Below are 15,369 nucleotides of genomic sequence, written 5' to 3' on the forward strand. Positions count from 1 at the left end.
TGTAACCTAGAACAGATCTAAAATTTGAGAAAAATGTGACTAGATATAGATATATTCTATACCACAAGTTAACACAAACAAACTTTATTAACAGTGAAATAACAATGCTATAAATCAGGGTTACAAAACCAAAGGTGATTCGACTTTTTGACAGGGGAACAAACCCTCTCAAAGAACAGGCTAACATGACTCGTGAAGGGGAAAGAATGGAGCATGAAAATAAAATAGAAATAAGAAAGCCACAAAAAGGTCTGACTCGCATTTTGAGAACAAAAAGACTGCAATAAAATTGTTTTTATCCTTTCCAAAGGTCACTGGTACTAGCAGCTAACAGATCATTTTACTTGTGTATAGCCAGATGTCGTTCAAATATGCCAACAGTGCAGGCATTTGCAACTAGTATATGCGCACAAACAGACGATTTAGAAATAAAACAGATCGGAGCAAACCAGACATTTTGACTCGCAATTCAAAAAAGCAAGCTGAGGTTGTCGCCCAATGAAAGTAGAACACTGCATCCTCTACAAAAAGCAAATAGCCAATCAGTTTTATTCGTGTATTGCTTGATGTCGTTATTCAGTTTCCTAGTGCAACAACAAAACGGTCTTATAATGAAAAAAGGCTAGCCGAGAATGGCAACCTTGCACACAAACAATGAAGCAACACCTGTAGACGGACGATGACAAAAAGCAAATGATATCCCACACAAAAATAGCTGTCAAATATTCTGACTTGGAATTAAAAGAAGAAGTGGCATGAAAGGTTTTAGGGCAACAGCAGCAAAAGATTTTATCCACTACATAAAGCAACTAGCAGCTCTCCGATCACTTTTTAGTGTCTAGCTAAATTATTCAGTTTCTTACTTATAGCTTTGAGTTTTCCATTTTTGCCATGTTAGACAGTATATTTCTTGAGCTGCACAGTGAAGGGCACAGACTTCTAAATCCAAGCACATTTGTACACGGCAGTTAAAATCGAGTTTCGTTCCTGATAGTTCTAATGACAGAAAAACCTATTTGTCCCTATGGCATTACAGTGTTTTACACTTGGACATTAAAGTAAACCGTTTGATAAAAGAAATAAAACATTAAAAAAGGTTCTACAGTACTGTGTAGTGTCATCTGAATGAGAGTCTTTGTGAGTCATTGTAGGTCCTTCTGAATTCTGCCATGGAGACAAAAAGGAACATCACTTTTGACAAAGTCAAACAGATTGTACGTTGCCTTGCAAAAGTATTAGCACACCGACAACATTTTGAATTAGCGCCATATTTCAGGCTTCTAACTAGCACAGAGAAACTCAAAGTATTTTCTAATTTCAACCAACATTCGTGAAAAGAAATCACATTTATTTGACATTTTATATTGAGCTAATAAATTTAAAAAAAAAAAGTAGGCACCCATCTAGTCAATACTTTGTACAACATCCTTATTTGTGTTTCCCATGTGGCTTCTTGCAAACGCAAAACGGGCCTTTTTATGGTATTCTTTCAAAAAGGGTTTCCTTCTCGCCACTCTTCAATAAATATCAGATAAATGGAGTGTACGACTAAAACTAGTCATACTGTCCCCTTCTCCACTGTATGCCTGCAGATCATCCGATGTGTGACATCTTGGTTGCTCTGATTAGTTTTCTCCTTGTTTTGGCCAATAGTTTAGAGGGAAAACCAGGTCTTGGTAGGTTTGTTATGCTCTTTCCATTTTGTATATTATTACTCACACAGTACCCTAGGAGATGTGTAAATCTTGCTAAATCTACTTGTATCCTATGCTTTGAACATTTCCATGAATTTAACCTGGACCTGTCTGGTCTGTTCTTTGGTCTTCAAAATGCCAGTGTCGCCTCCCACAGACATTTGAGCCCATCACAGAGCAGGTGAATTTAAACGGAGCCTCAATGACACATAAGTGCATTCTGTCATTGTTAGTCATTTAGGTGGACATTGGATCATTCAGAAGTCACGAGGTACTTTCTGGAGTCAGTCGACCGAGTTGAGAGAACAGGGGAAGCAAATATTTTTGCTAAGGGTACATATCAGTTTTTTAAATTGTAAATATAATATGAAATGTTGAAAATTTTTTATTCCATCTGAGGATCGTTTCTCACACGTTGTTGATTCTTAGATATTTCTTTTGAAGCCTGGCATATGGCAATGTGAATAGAAGTCCATGTTGGAGGGCAGGCGTTCTACTACTTTGGCCAGGCATTGTACATAAGTCAACGTACCTCTCAAGATATTCATGAACGTTGTCGTGGCCGTTGTAGCGAGCGAGCCCCACCAAAATGCCGGTGGCGCAGCGGCCCTCTTTCTTTCGGCACAGACTGCAGTTGCACATTCCTCTGCAGATGGGACACGACCACGTCTAAGGAGAACAGCAAAACATATTAAGTTTGAGGGAGATCTGAACTTTAGCAAGAACATTGTGAGCAGTAAATGCGTTTGGAATGGAATTTAATCGTTGGAACATCGGAAAAAAAAAGCATAAAAAAAATCAAAGAGTACCAGTCTGATGGTGCAGGGAGCTTCGCAACAAGATGCCAAAAGTTTATAAAAAAATAAGGACAATAGTATAAAAATTCGCTTTCTCTTTTTGTATTTCAGTACGTCCCCCAGGATAAGGCATCCCTGCAGACATTTTCTCTTTATGGCATTTTCCTGACTATGTTACAGCTTATTTTATGCGGCTGAAAAAATACACGATTTAAACTTTGCAGTGTTCATGTGTATGTAGAGTTACATCCTCAAGATGGCTGTCTGGTATTGGTCATTAAGGAACCTGGTCTGCTATCGGTTTGTGTGGCTCTATCATCCAGATGCAGATAAGTTGTTGACTGAACTACTTCCCACAATGCCTTCCTCTCATTCAGTTCATAATTCCATGTGCTTTGTGTGACGGTGATACAATATTGCATTTTTTGTTAGTATTTATCGCTATGGCTTGCAGTGATGTTGAAGGGAAAAGCAAAATATATAAACCACAGAAAGGAAGCTTGCAATTAACAAATACAAATGGGCAACATAAATCACTACCTTTGCAAAGATGACCGCAACAAATCGAATCAGGGCTATTATTAAAAATAGGGAAGCAATTAAAAGAATAAAGTCTTAAGGGCAATACAATTCTTACTTTTAATCTTCAGTCACCGTCTCACCTCTTACTTTGCAGCCACCCACTACTCCACTTGTCCAGCTCGAGTCGCATTACACCAAATGTAAATTCATTCATTTTCATTTTATTTTTTCCTTTCTATATTTAAAATGCCATTAAATGATATACTGGTATACTACACAGAAGTAGTCCTTACTGTATACTAATTTGTTATTTCAATGCATTGATTATGCACAGTGGCATTAGCCAATTAGCACAAGTTACTATACCCCGTTATACGGCAATTTTAGTTTGGGATCTCTACCTCAGAATAGATTAATGTCGTATCCTGGGGTTCTACTGCATTATTTTGTAAGCCAGGCTCAATGAAAAATGTCTGCTTTTAATATTTAACACCTGCAAAAGAGATTACATTGAATGGCAGTATTAATCTTCAATTTTGTTTGTTATTCTATTGTAATAGTGCAATTGGCCAATCATGTTTCTGTTCTTTGATTTCCACAGCCTTTAGGGCAAAACTGATTTTTGTAACGTAGGGATGGAAAAAAAAGTCTCAGGAATGGCATTTAGAACAGGTTGGGATTTCTCTTCTGAGGTTTGGGCTCTCTCACTGTTCTCCTTCCAAGTTCAAAATCAATTGATGTCTCCTCTCCTTATTTTGAATGTGCATCAAACTATAAACCTGATAACCACCTTTTGTAAAGAACAAAAAGATTCTTTAGGTATTTGTATATGGTGCATTGTGAATCATCTTTTGCACCCAAAGCTAACATAGTCTTTCAGTGGCAGAAAAGCTACTAGTGTTTTTTTAATTATACTAACTCGTATAAAAAGTGGTCTTATGATCTTTTTGCACAATTAGAAACAGCTTAAACTGTACACCTTTTTAATGGCCAAACTCAAACACTTTCAAAGCCAAATTTTTCCAAATTCTCCAGTAGCATTTAAAGAAAATATCTGGTGTAAATGATATTTGTCAGAGCCAAAGATATATCTGATTTACAAAAGTGATTTTTAATCTTGCTTGTACATTCATCAAGAATATGATTTTAAGATCTTGAGTAAATTGCGGATATATTTGTTTTTGAGACAAATCTCTCCTAATATAGGTGTTGGTAAGAATAACAGTAATATGTAGCTTACATTTTTACTTGCAGGAAGTTCTTCTTAATACAATTTACTACTGGGAAACGCCAACTTCATTTTGGGCACGGCCTATAATAAGTGCCCTGTTTGGGTGTATCATGCAGCTGTCCTCTTGGGCACAACCTGTAGGGGGCAATGACGCTTCACAGGACTATGCCATACAAACTAATGCCAGTTGTAGTAAATCACGAGAGAAGAAGAAATTCAATGGCAAAGCGAAGCCACAAGAGAGCAGTGTTTGTGCCATTTTTAAGCAGTCTTTTTGAGAAACAGTGCAACAATCTTTCAGCCATGTTTAAGTAATTCACCTAAAATCAAACAATTTTCAATCCTTTAAAACACCACATTAACATTTAAACATTTTCAAGGTTTTCAAGCACCTGTAAGAACACAGAGTTTACTGGGTTGATACTAACCGGGTCAAGCAACACTGAGGCCACATCCTCCCCATAGCGGTTCTTCAGGCACGGCCCGCAGAACTGACCTTTACCCGCACTACAGAACCCACTGCGGCATACCGTCTTTGTGTCAAGGGTCTTTTGGCGGCACTGGTGACACGAGCTTCCCTGAGGGCAGCAAAAAATACATTGTACAGGAAACTGATTATGAATATATACAATATTTTCACGTCCATAGTGCGCAGTCTCCATAAGTGGTTCCATCTCTGTGTTTAACACTACAGAAGCCCTATTGTGCTGGTGCGCCATCTCCTTGCATGAAATGTTTCCCCTCGCAAAAAGATGCAAATGTGCCGTGTTTTACTGTTCTATTACATTCCCCTAAAAACTAGAAATGAACATGTTTTAACAATGTTGCGCAAGGAGGGACATTTCATGCAGAGGGGTGGGCATTTTTCAGCACAACACAAACAAGCATCCAGTTTAGCGTATCTTAAAATACAGCAGAAGCCAAACAGAGTTTGGTTGTGGTTCATTTAAGTATTGATAAAGTCAAACACACAGTTAAAAAACTTATAGGAGTTAGTTTTTTGGCTTCCTCCACCTGCGAACCTTTCATTAATTAATCTTCAATTCTCTCGCGGCTGCTCGGTTTCCATTCTCTTCCGCGTTGCGTAAAAATCAACACAATATTGCCGACGAAAACGGGAAGAGCGTTCAATGGGGTGAAAGTGAGAACTTGGATTGAATTAATATTTGGATGGAGAGCTATATTCAGCCTCTAGCAGCACAATAAATGAAATTGCTAGATACGCTAGAGCAGGGGTGGCGAACACGTGGCTCTAGAGCCGCATGCGGCTCTTGGCCAATAGGAATGCGGCTCTTTGCCTCATCTTATTTTCTATATACAGTGGCTCTTTGCCTTGTTTCATGTTTAGTTTTTTGTGTGTGTATTGAGGGTGGACACTTTTCCTTGAAATCAGCAGAAGAACAATACTTGTTGTATTGTAAGGAGGAGGAGTGTGTTATGGGAAATAATATGTTTTTAATTGTGTGTGTTTAAGTGTCTGTCTGTCATGGCAGGTCAGTGCGTGGTGTGGCTCTGACTCTCACAGTTAAAAATTTCGGCTCTTTGTGTCAAACTTGTTCGCCACCCCTGCGCTAGAGCGTTAGGATCCAACAATGCATTGCATATGACACAGCGTGTCCTCTTCCGCGGATATGGTGGCGTTGGATATGGAGACGCATAGAAGTCGCATTCAGTTGGAAACTATCTCACAAAAAGAATGGATTTCACCCCAAAAATTTGTGAATTGAGTATTAAGCGCCGCACAATTTGAAGAAAATCTGAGACTTACGTGCGACGCCTTATCGTCGTACCTGGCGATGTCATCACGTGGCACAGGTCCCCCCTCAAAAAAACATCATCAAAAGTTGACTCACGTGGTCTTTGTCCCAGATCTTGTCTTTGCTGCGGTAAGCTACGTTGGCCAAGTCATCGTCAGTGATGTCATCAACGGATTTGAAGTCGAATTGGCTGCGTCGATTGCTGCTCCGCCTCCTTTTTGGTTTGCCGCCAGCACCGTCCTCATCCACCTGAAAAAAAAACGGGTCAAACTTTCTCAAAATCATATCCTAATTTAATCTTGCATGCATATTTACAGTATTTTGCTTTTCACATTAGAATAATGGAAGATTGAATATCAAACATCTTATTTTTTTAGCCAGATACTAAAATTTGTACATTGTTTCCACGATTAAACATTTCTTATCAGCCAATATTGACAATTATCACTATGCTTTTTTCATATTTAAACCCAAAGTTTGGCCCTGAGTGAAAGCGAAAAAAACAGACGCCATTTTACCCAATCTTCAAAAAAAAAAAAGCAGAGACCCATGGAGACAAACTACTACACAGGATTTCACAAATAGGAGGAACATTAAACAAAGTTAAAAGTTAACAAAATGATATCATCAAAACACACAACATTGCACATAATCTGAGGTCGACCTGCAATCCCCCAAAATTAAATAACCGACAATACACATACTTATTTCAATATAAACTCAGCAGCATGATGAAGTTTTTTTGTGCATGAAGTCTGAAAGGGATTCACACTTGTTAAAGCACACAAAATGTGAGAAAATAGTAAATGATTTCGTCTAATGTCTCTTTGACTTCCTGAGCTCTGAAGTTATGTGAAGAACACCAGCACCCTAGCAAGCCATTCACTCTATTGGTTTACATGTTAACGAGTCAAAAAGGTTTCGAGTGTTTTAAGCCAAGTTTTGGTAGTTCTTGTGGAGAAGTGCTAGGGATTGTGTTGCAGGTAGGTGCAGCAATGGTACAAAAAATGGCGAGTAGCCAAAATGGGGCGAACTGGCAAAAATAACAGCCGGGACACGTCAGGCTAGCCAGCTGTTATTAGAGGATGACCAGGGACCGATCGGTGGGGAAAAAAACGGGTTGCTGGCTGACCGTAAACACCCAGTAAGCAGCCAGGATGACCATAGGCAATAGCAGCAACAAACGCAAACCCAGCCGGGAGAAAAAAAAACAATGAGCACGACAAGCTGGTCAGCTAGCTGACTGCTAACGAGGCTAACCGAGACAAAAAACAACTGGAAGCCTTCAAGAGCCCGCACGGTAATGGGGAGCTATCTGGACAATGTTATATAAATTGCAAGACAAGCGGCGAATAACGTGAGAAAAAGTCTTAATCGCATACCTAAAATGAGGCGAAGCAAAAACGGAAATGCACGTAGTACACAACAGCAGGTAAACTGACCTTTTAAATATCAACTCTGACAGAAAAAACAGAAGTCCCCCAGCGACACAATAAGCAAAGTTCCAACTACTCCAAGCCGAAATGAGCGCTATGTATTCGCTGATTACTACAATCGCTGTCTGTTTTTCAATGGGACGTGCCGTTTATTTTGCTTCTCAAAGTCATCGGGTGTCATCAGTTCTAGGGGATATGAGGTTAAACCATCTACTTTGAAAATTAATTTGGCACGTGGAATATTCTGGAAAATAATTGCATTTTTTTGGGCAGGACACTACATGTGCTTTATATTATTGAAAAAAAAAGGTATTTTATAATCCCTTTAAGGCAGGGATGTCTAACTCTGTTTGGCTCTGGATAAAGGGCTCTGTTCTAAGGCCAGACGGTTTTGTAAAGGATCGTCAACTCCAAATTTTTTGCTTTGTTTTTCAATACTATGCTTAATGATTCAGCCTACATTCGTAACTTACCCTACATATTATAATTACAAATGACACTGGATCTTTTCTAAACACAACACATTTGTTCACATATGATGAGGAAAAAACATTTTCATTTTTGGCTTTTTATTTTAACAGTTGAGTGAATGCAGTTTTACACCTGAACCAACTCACCACGCTAAACTAACACAACACTGCCCTTTCAGCCTTTTACCAGTATTTTGGGTACCCATTAGGGTTGCATGATTACCCGAAATGTAATCAATATTGCCAAGTGACGTTGTGCGATTTGTGTAATCACAAGAAATCACGTTTTTTCCCCAAGGATTTATAGCTCAATTTTGTGGTGAAAGGGTGTTTGACCAACCAGAATTGTCTGAGTTCGGGTTTTAACGGCACAGGCCAATCAGAGGCGAGTTTTAACGGCACTAGCAAACAATGGCAAGTTTGCACACTTGTGGCATACATCCACGTAGACAGCAACCCTATCAAAGCTCCCCAGAAGAGGGCACTATTATCTTAAGGTTAAAGCAGGTCAATATGATTAGCTCCCATGTTGTCTTTATTTTTAAGACCATTTTTTTTGTCCTTTTTTTATGCAGCTCACATGGAAATACAAATAAAAACAACATTTCATTTTTGTACTGTGGCAACCAATCTAGAAAAAGTAACATTTAAATCTAAACAAAATATAATTCAAGCGGTACGGCTGATGAGATGAGATTCAACACAGTGGCGAGTCACAAAAAAAACTAGCACAGACAATGCACTTTTCTTTTTAAATCGCATCAAAATTGCAATACTGTTTTGAAAAATCGCAATAATTTTTTTTCCAAAATCATGCAGTCCTAGGACCCATGGCAGCAAAATGGCTGACAATTATGTCAGCTCCCTATAGGTGAGGCTCATGTTACATAAACTAAATGAAGATTTATTGACCTGAGTATTTTAGAAAATGCACTTTAAGGTGTAAGTTCATGTATTTTTTGCTCTTTTTTTAAATCAATATTGTTTTACTCAATAAGTTATTTGTTACGACAAGGAGGCAGTAAAAAATATATATTGTCCCTTGACAAGGATTCTGGGCCATATTTGTTGCACAATTGCTTCCAATAAGAGCTCCTGCTTTGTACCTGGATAAGCCTCCTAAGGTCCACCGCTTTGAGGCCGCCACGGGGCAACGGCTCACACACTTGGTCCACGGCAAAATTCTCCGGAGGACGGGCCTTCCGAGACGGGTTCCTCCTTTCGGATCCGACCTCCTGCTCAGACCTGCGTTTCCGCGATGTCGTTTTCACCGGTGATCGCTTCTTTTTCTGTGTGGGGACAAAAAAAAACTGGAGCTCTTGCTGTTTGCTTAAGCGTGGCCAATAGAATTATGACTGTGCTCACTTGAGGGCTGTTGGGCAAAGCCAAGTCTGCTATAGTAGTGAGATCAGAAAAAAGTTTGGCCAGCTGCAAGGTAAAAAACGTCATAGACTGTCAACAATTAGATAGCACTGGCTGCCGTGTTGTTTTTAGGACTGTAACAACCATGGCCTTGTTCTCCTGGATGTTTTTATCCCGCTTGCTTAAGCTTTGGCACACCACCTCCTCTTTTTTCTGCGCATTCCCCGACTCGGCTCCTTTTCGTTTCTCCTCCTGCTTCTTCATGGTCTGCCTCACTTTCTGCGCCACAGTCTCTTTAGCCGGCTTACTGAAGCTTTTCGCTTGTTTTTCCTTTTTCAGGGAGGCCGACTGTTTGACTGGAAATCTGAGAAGAATGGATATTCAAATCTGACTCAAGGTGTTTCTTATTTTGTAAAATGTAACCAATATGTTCTGTATATCACATCTGAGTTTAGAAGTGTTAACCACAGAAGCGTGCCCATCCCAGCCATCTCCGGGCAGTGGGCAGGGGACACCCTGAACTGGTTGCCAGCCAATCGCAGGGCACACAGGGACAGACAACTCATTCACACCTAGGGACAATTTGGACCGGCCAATTCACCTGAAATGCATGTTTTTTTGGAACGTGGGAGGAAACCGGAGTGCCTGGAGGAAGTATTAAAGATTATTCATTTTGGATTTTTGCAAAAATTTAAACCAGTTTCTCAAGGCTTTACTTTATTTTTATCATGTTTTTTTTTTTGTAAAATGAGTAAGAATGATCTGCCATGGAATCAAATAAGAAGTTTGACTACACATTTTTTTATTTCATGTTTTAGTTAATAAAGAAAATAATTTAAACTATGTACAAAATGTATACTTTATTTTATTATTTTAACAACAGGTTCATGAAAGCAAAACAGTTATTAAATAAATGTCCCTGTACTTCCTCATGAACATATAATTAGTATATAAAAAGTAAAAGGAAAAGTCATCTGCTGCCACATACTGATATGGATGTTAAACTTTAATCAGCAGAAGAAGGAAAACATACTGAACAACAGCAAGCTTTTTTCCCCCCGACAAAAATAAATTTCGCAAATTTCCTATGCTACACCATTATGCCCTGGTATTAGTGAGAGTACACACCTGAGCGCTACCAAGAGACTTTGCCTCCTTTGCGGTGGCGCCGTTTCCCCATCAGAGAAGAAGCCGTTGTCCACATCACTGCCATCCTCGGAGGAGTCCTCAGTCACCTGAACAATCAAAAATACCAACAACAACAAAAATATTATGTTCAATTCTTATTCAGCTTGCATTAAAAGTAGACTTCTTTAGTTTTTTTTTTTGCCCTATGTCCTAGGAACTTAAACATAGTGCCCACTAAGGCTGCAGGATTTTGTAAAAAAAAAAAAAAAAAAAAAAAACCTTGTGATTTATTTTAACAATTTCTATGCGTTTTTTTATGTTAAAAGAAAAGTGCATTATCTGCGCTAGATTAGTTTTTTTGGTGACTGCTTAATCATAGTGACATGCTTTAACCTTCAAAAACAGCACCCTCTTCTGGGGACCCTTGTTAGGTTGCTGTCTGCCGACGAATATTTACTTTTTGATTCCTCAATGTATGTTAAGTCTGGTACCTAGTAGGTACAAGGATCAAACTTACCTCAAGATGAGGTCATTAGCGACCGAGAGTATACAACTTGAACAAAATAACAACTATAGATCTACAAATAAAAACAGAATTGCAGTTGGATAAATGGTCTTTACAGTCATTATACAACGAAATCTGAAGGCTTCTCCTTTCAGAGTAAGAAAGGCATGTAGAGAGCACCTGCCTGGCTGCACGCCAACATCTGGTAACCTCGACTCCAGCAAGGGTTCCGCAACGATTAAATAAGAGTCACAAATCTAGCGGTTGACAACAAGATGTAGCTCCAAGTCGTATGTTTCATGGGCTATGGATTAGGCGCTGGTGAGGTACAAGCTCTGAGGGGGGTGGCTCGTGAGGGTTGTTACGTAGCTTAGCCGTAGCAGTAGGCCAGACCTACAGCCTCGCCATCGCTTTCTCACTTGACAGTACAACCTGTTGCGTTTCGGCATGGCTTAATTGGATGGCCAGTTGTGCCTCCGCCTGCCCACCCTAGCTGTTTGACTGACAACATACACCAGCCTATCACAGTCTCGCACACAGAGTGTGTGTGGCATAGCGTGCAGACTGCAAACTTTGCATCTCCTTTATTGGCTAGTGCCATTAAAACTCGCCTGATTGGCCGGCGTCTTTAAAACCCAAACTGTGACAATCCTGTTTGGCCGAACACTCCATCTGAAATAACTTAAATAACAAAGGGGAAAAATAAAAACTGGAACTATAAATCCTTGGAAATAATGCAGTGTATAAAGATTACACAATCATACTTCGTCACATCGCAATATCAATGAGGTGTCGGTTAATTGTGCAGCCCTAGTGCCCACCATAAGCATTATTTTTACCTTAAACGTCTTTTGTCCACTCTTACCTCGTCCTCGCTGAACCCTTCAAAGTCCTCCTCACTGTCTGATTGGCTGAACAGCTGAGCCAGCTCGGTCGTAATAAACTTTGACTTGAAACGTAGCGCCTTGAAAAAAGTGAATAGAAGAAACATTAAGCTTGCTTGATTACTTTTGATCAACTGCATTCTTTTCTGCAACATATTTCGTAGACGGGTGAGTACTAGTGCCAGGTATCGGAATTCGGATTGTACCGTACTTTCATTACATGCAATTTAGGTGAAATGTTAAATATATACAGTGGTACATCAGTTTTTGACGGACTCTGACCTTGACCAATGCGGTTCAAAACTGAGTTTTTTTGTTTTTGACCGAGCGCGGACGAGCCAAGCCAAACTTTTTGCCTCACAGGTCTAAACTTTTTGGAATTTCTCTAGCTTTTAATGATGGTCTGAAAAAGAAAAGTGCAGGTACAAGCATCGAGGGGAATGTTGAAAGTGATGAAAAAGGCTTTAATTTTAACGCCAGACGTGGCTGTTTTGAAAAGTATAGGCAAAGAACTGGCGTCCATAATAATAGAGGTACTGTATCCTTCTACTCATACGCTGTTGGTGTCAAGAAGAGTTAAGAAGCGCACACACGCACAAAGCCAGAGTGGGAAGTGTTCAGAGAACTGACAAAAATGTTAATAAAGCGCCTAAAGGAGAAGCCCTCCAATTTTCTGGTACTACAGTAATCCCTCGGTTATCGCAGGACCAAAACCACCCGTGAAAAGTGAAAATCTGCGAAGTAGCGACGCCCCTTCAAAAATGCTTAAATAAAATATAAAAATATATATATTTTTTTTTAATTATTATTATTATTTTTTAGACCCGGTTAATGGGGACCAAAACCTCCCGCGAAAAGTGAAAATTCGCGAAGTAGCGACGCCCCTTCAAAAATGCTTAAAAAAAATAAATACATTGTTGTTATTTTATTTTATTTTATTTTATTATTACTATTTTTCAAAAATTCAAGTCATGTTTATTTGTATAGCCCTTAATCACAAGGAGTCTCAAAGGGCTGTACAGACCAGACCACAGACTATTGCAAATTACAAACTATTATTACACCATCCCCTGATCTAAAATCTACATGAGGGCAAGTAAAACTCAAAATCATCAGAATAAGGAATAATGAAGAAACCTTGAGAAGGGACCACAGATGATGTACTAAAATTATTTTTAAAGCAATTATACATGTGAGACCCATGTAAACGAGTGCATGAGGTAAATTAATGGATGCTTGAAAGAGGGAACCCCCCCAGGCATGTAATTGCATTATTCATTCATTTTCATGTTATTTCCTGTATGTGTTCATATCGGTTTGTCAATGTTGTCGCACTTTTCTGTTAGTTTAGGACATTTAGCAATGTTTTCGTTATAAGGCGCCAGGGGAAGCTGAGGGGGTTCTGAAAGTAAGCGCGTGAGGCTGTGTGAGTTATAGATTGAGAGAGATAGGATGAGGAGGGAAGAGATGGAATGAGAGAACACACAAAGAGAAATGACAAATGTAAACAAAACTGATGTGACCGAAAATAATCATAAGGTTACAACTAATGCACATCGGACTCATCATTGTCCCCCTGAAGTGTGCAACATATAATATTATTGTATACACATATCCATGTTTAGGACTAAATTGCTGGTAAATTACATTTAAAAAAAGGGAATAAAAAAGAAAAAGAAAAAAAAAGAAAGACTTTTCATTCAGGCCAGAACAGATTCATAAATTTACCTTTATTTGTTATGAGAAAAACAAATTCAGATCTCAATCTCTGGAACAGATTAAGTTCGAAAACTAACCACTGTATAACATGATTCATAGATGGGCGAGTACTTAAGCCAGGTATGCAAATTCGGTTGATAGCATATTTTATTACCTGCAGTTTTGAGGGAAAACTCTTAAGTAGGTAAATGTTTTTGTTTGTCCTTGATTTGGGGAGTTATGTATCAAAACGTTATTGGTATCGATAGTCGTTCAAAACTGCATAACAAAGTGATGTATCGGTCTGAAAATAAATTGTATCGAATACCACTTTCAGTTTGTGTTACAATTTTTTTTAGAATAGAATAGAATATACCTTTATTGTCATTGTTACAAAATGGGTTAACATATTGTGACAACGAAATTGGGCATGACACTCCAGTTTCACACATTCACAGTGAGGTAAAAAACCCAAGAAGATAAAGGAACAGAGAAGATAAGGTTATAAAACAAGGAGGATAAGGTTATAGTTATAATTTACACAAAATTTACCCAAGAAATCTCGACATATAGGATGTTACATACAGTTTGGTATCGTAGGGTTTGTGCAATATGCATTTGGTGCAAAATAGACATCATAGTGCAAAAAAATGGTCAACATATGCATTTGGTGCAAAAAATAGTCATAGTGCAAAAAAGATAGTCAACATTGTGCAAGGTGAGCAGTAAACATTGTGCAAGAAACATAGACATGAGTTTTATACGGGGCGGCAGTAGCTCAGGAGGTAGAGCGCTGGTTTTGGGATCAAGGATCCTAGTTCGAATCCCGGCTCGTCCGTGTTACATGTCGAAGTGTCCTTGGGTAAGACACTGAACCCTTAATGCTCCCAATAAGCAGGTTAGCGCCTTACATGGCTGCACGGCCACTATTGGGAAATGTGAAGCACACTGTAAAGCGCTTTGGGAAGTCATTGACTTGAAAAGCGCTATATAAATGCAGATCATTATACATTTATACAAATAATTTCAAACATTTTATAATGCCATGCTGACTCTTAGTGTTTGTTTCGTGTAGTGTGACTTAAAATACTGACGGATAGCGTGAAATCATTCATTTTTGGCGAGTGTCAAATGAAAAAAGAACTTAGAAGTTAAAGGCAAATATCGAATTTCACCAGCAGCTTGAATTCTCCTTTTCAACGGACATGGTTTAACTCAACTCAAAGTCTTGTCGTTTTTCGACGCAAAAAAAACAAGAAAACGCTTTGAAATAACTTACCTTGGACTCGAGGGCCATTTTGACGGCGTTAAAATAGCAAAATTTGAGGTAAAATAAGTAAAATCTTCTAGAGCTGCTATGGAGACTCCTGATGACTTTAAACATAGACGTAGGTGAGTGGATTGTGTGTAACTAGAGGGGTGTTATTGCCAGGTGCAACTTTATATTTAATGGATAATTCATCCCAAATTTGAAATAGTCGCATTATTAATATATTAATATTCTTTTTGCAATTTTAGCAATTATTTAACTCAGTCTGGATGTTTTATTTAATTGAAAGACGTCTTCCGTCTTCAAAACACCCCTCCCTTTTGACAAAATGGTACAAGCTGATGTTTAGCGCGAAAGTTAGTGTAGGTGCGGCCTAGCTCCCTAAGCATCCGTTCGCTTTCTGTTGTTGCAGTTTATACTAAATTATTTTGAAGTTTTACCATTTTGGACCACTTAGTGTCTATCAATATATAATAGAAATAAAGGGGCATTCATTTTTTTTCTTCCCACACCGCTCTCACTAAAGACCATGTGCAGGGGCGGTGCTAGCTCGGAAGGCATTCAATTACCATCCCCTCCTCTCCCGAATTCCCACTTAAACAACATCGTGTATTT

The 15,369-nt window shown here is 38.8% G+C and overlaps 1 protein-coding gene across 1 annotated transcript; it reads right to left on the bottom strand.

Annotated features, from left to right (window-relative positions):
* Window positions 1-68: 68 nt before the first annotated feature.
* cdca7l (cell division cycle associated 7 like) lies at window positions 69-14,932 on the bottom strand. Its single transcript, XM_088327812.1, has 10 exons — window positions 14,764-14,932; window positions 11,768-11,866; window positions 10,398-10,504; window positions 9,414-9,633; window positions 9,273-9,335; window positions 9,014-9,196; window positions 6,098-6,250; window positions 4,673-4,822; window positions 2,227-2,363; window positions 69-1,164 (listed from the first exon to the last, which is right to left on the bottom strand). Exons 1-10 carry the CDS (start codon window positions 14,866-14,868, stop codon window positions 1,143-1,145), a joined length of 1,239 nt encoding a protein of 412 aa, XP_088183938.1. The 5' UTR covers window positions 14,869-14,932; the 3' UTR covers window positions 69-1,142.
* Between the last annotated feature and the right edge of the window lie 437 nt (window positions 14,933-15,369).

This window comes from Urocampus carinirostris, chromosome 2 (genome assembly GCF_059441175.1).
Source record: "Urocampus carinirostris isolate Australia breed hairy pipefish chromosome 2, RoL_Ucar_1.0, whole genome shotgun sequence".
In the NCBI taxonomy this organism is placed as follows: domain Eukaryota; kingdom Metazoa; phylum Chordata; class Actinopteri; order Syngnathiformes; family Syngnathidae; genus Urocampus; species Urocampus carinirostris.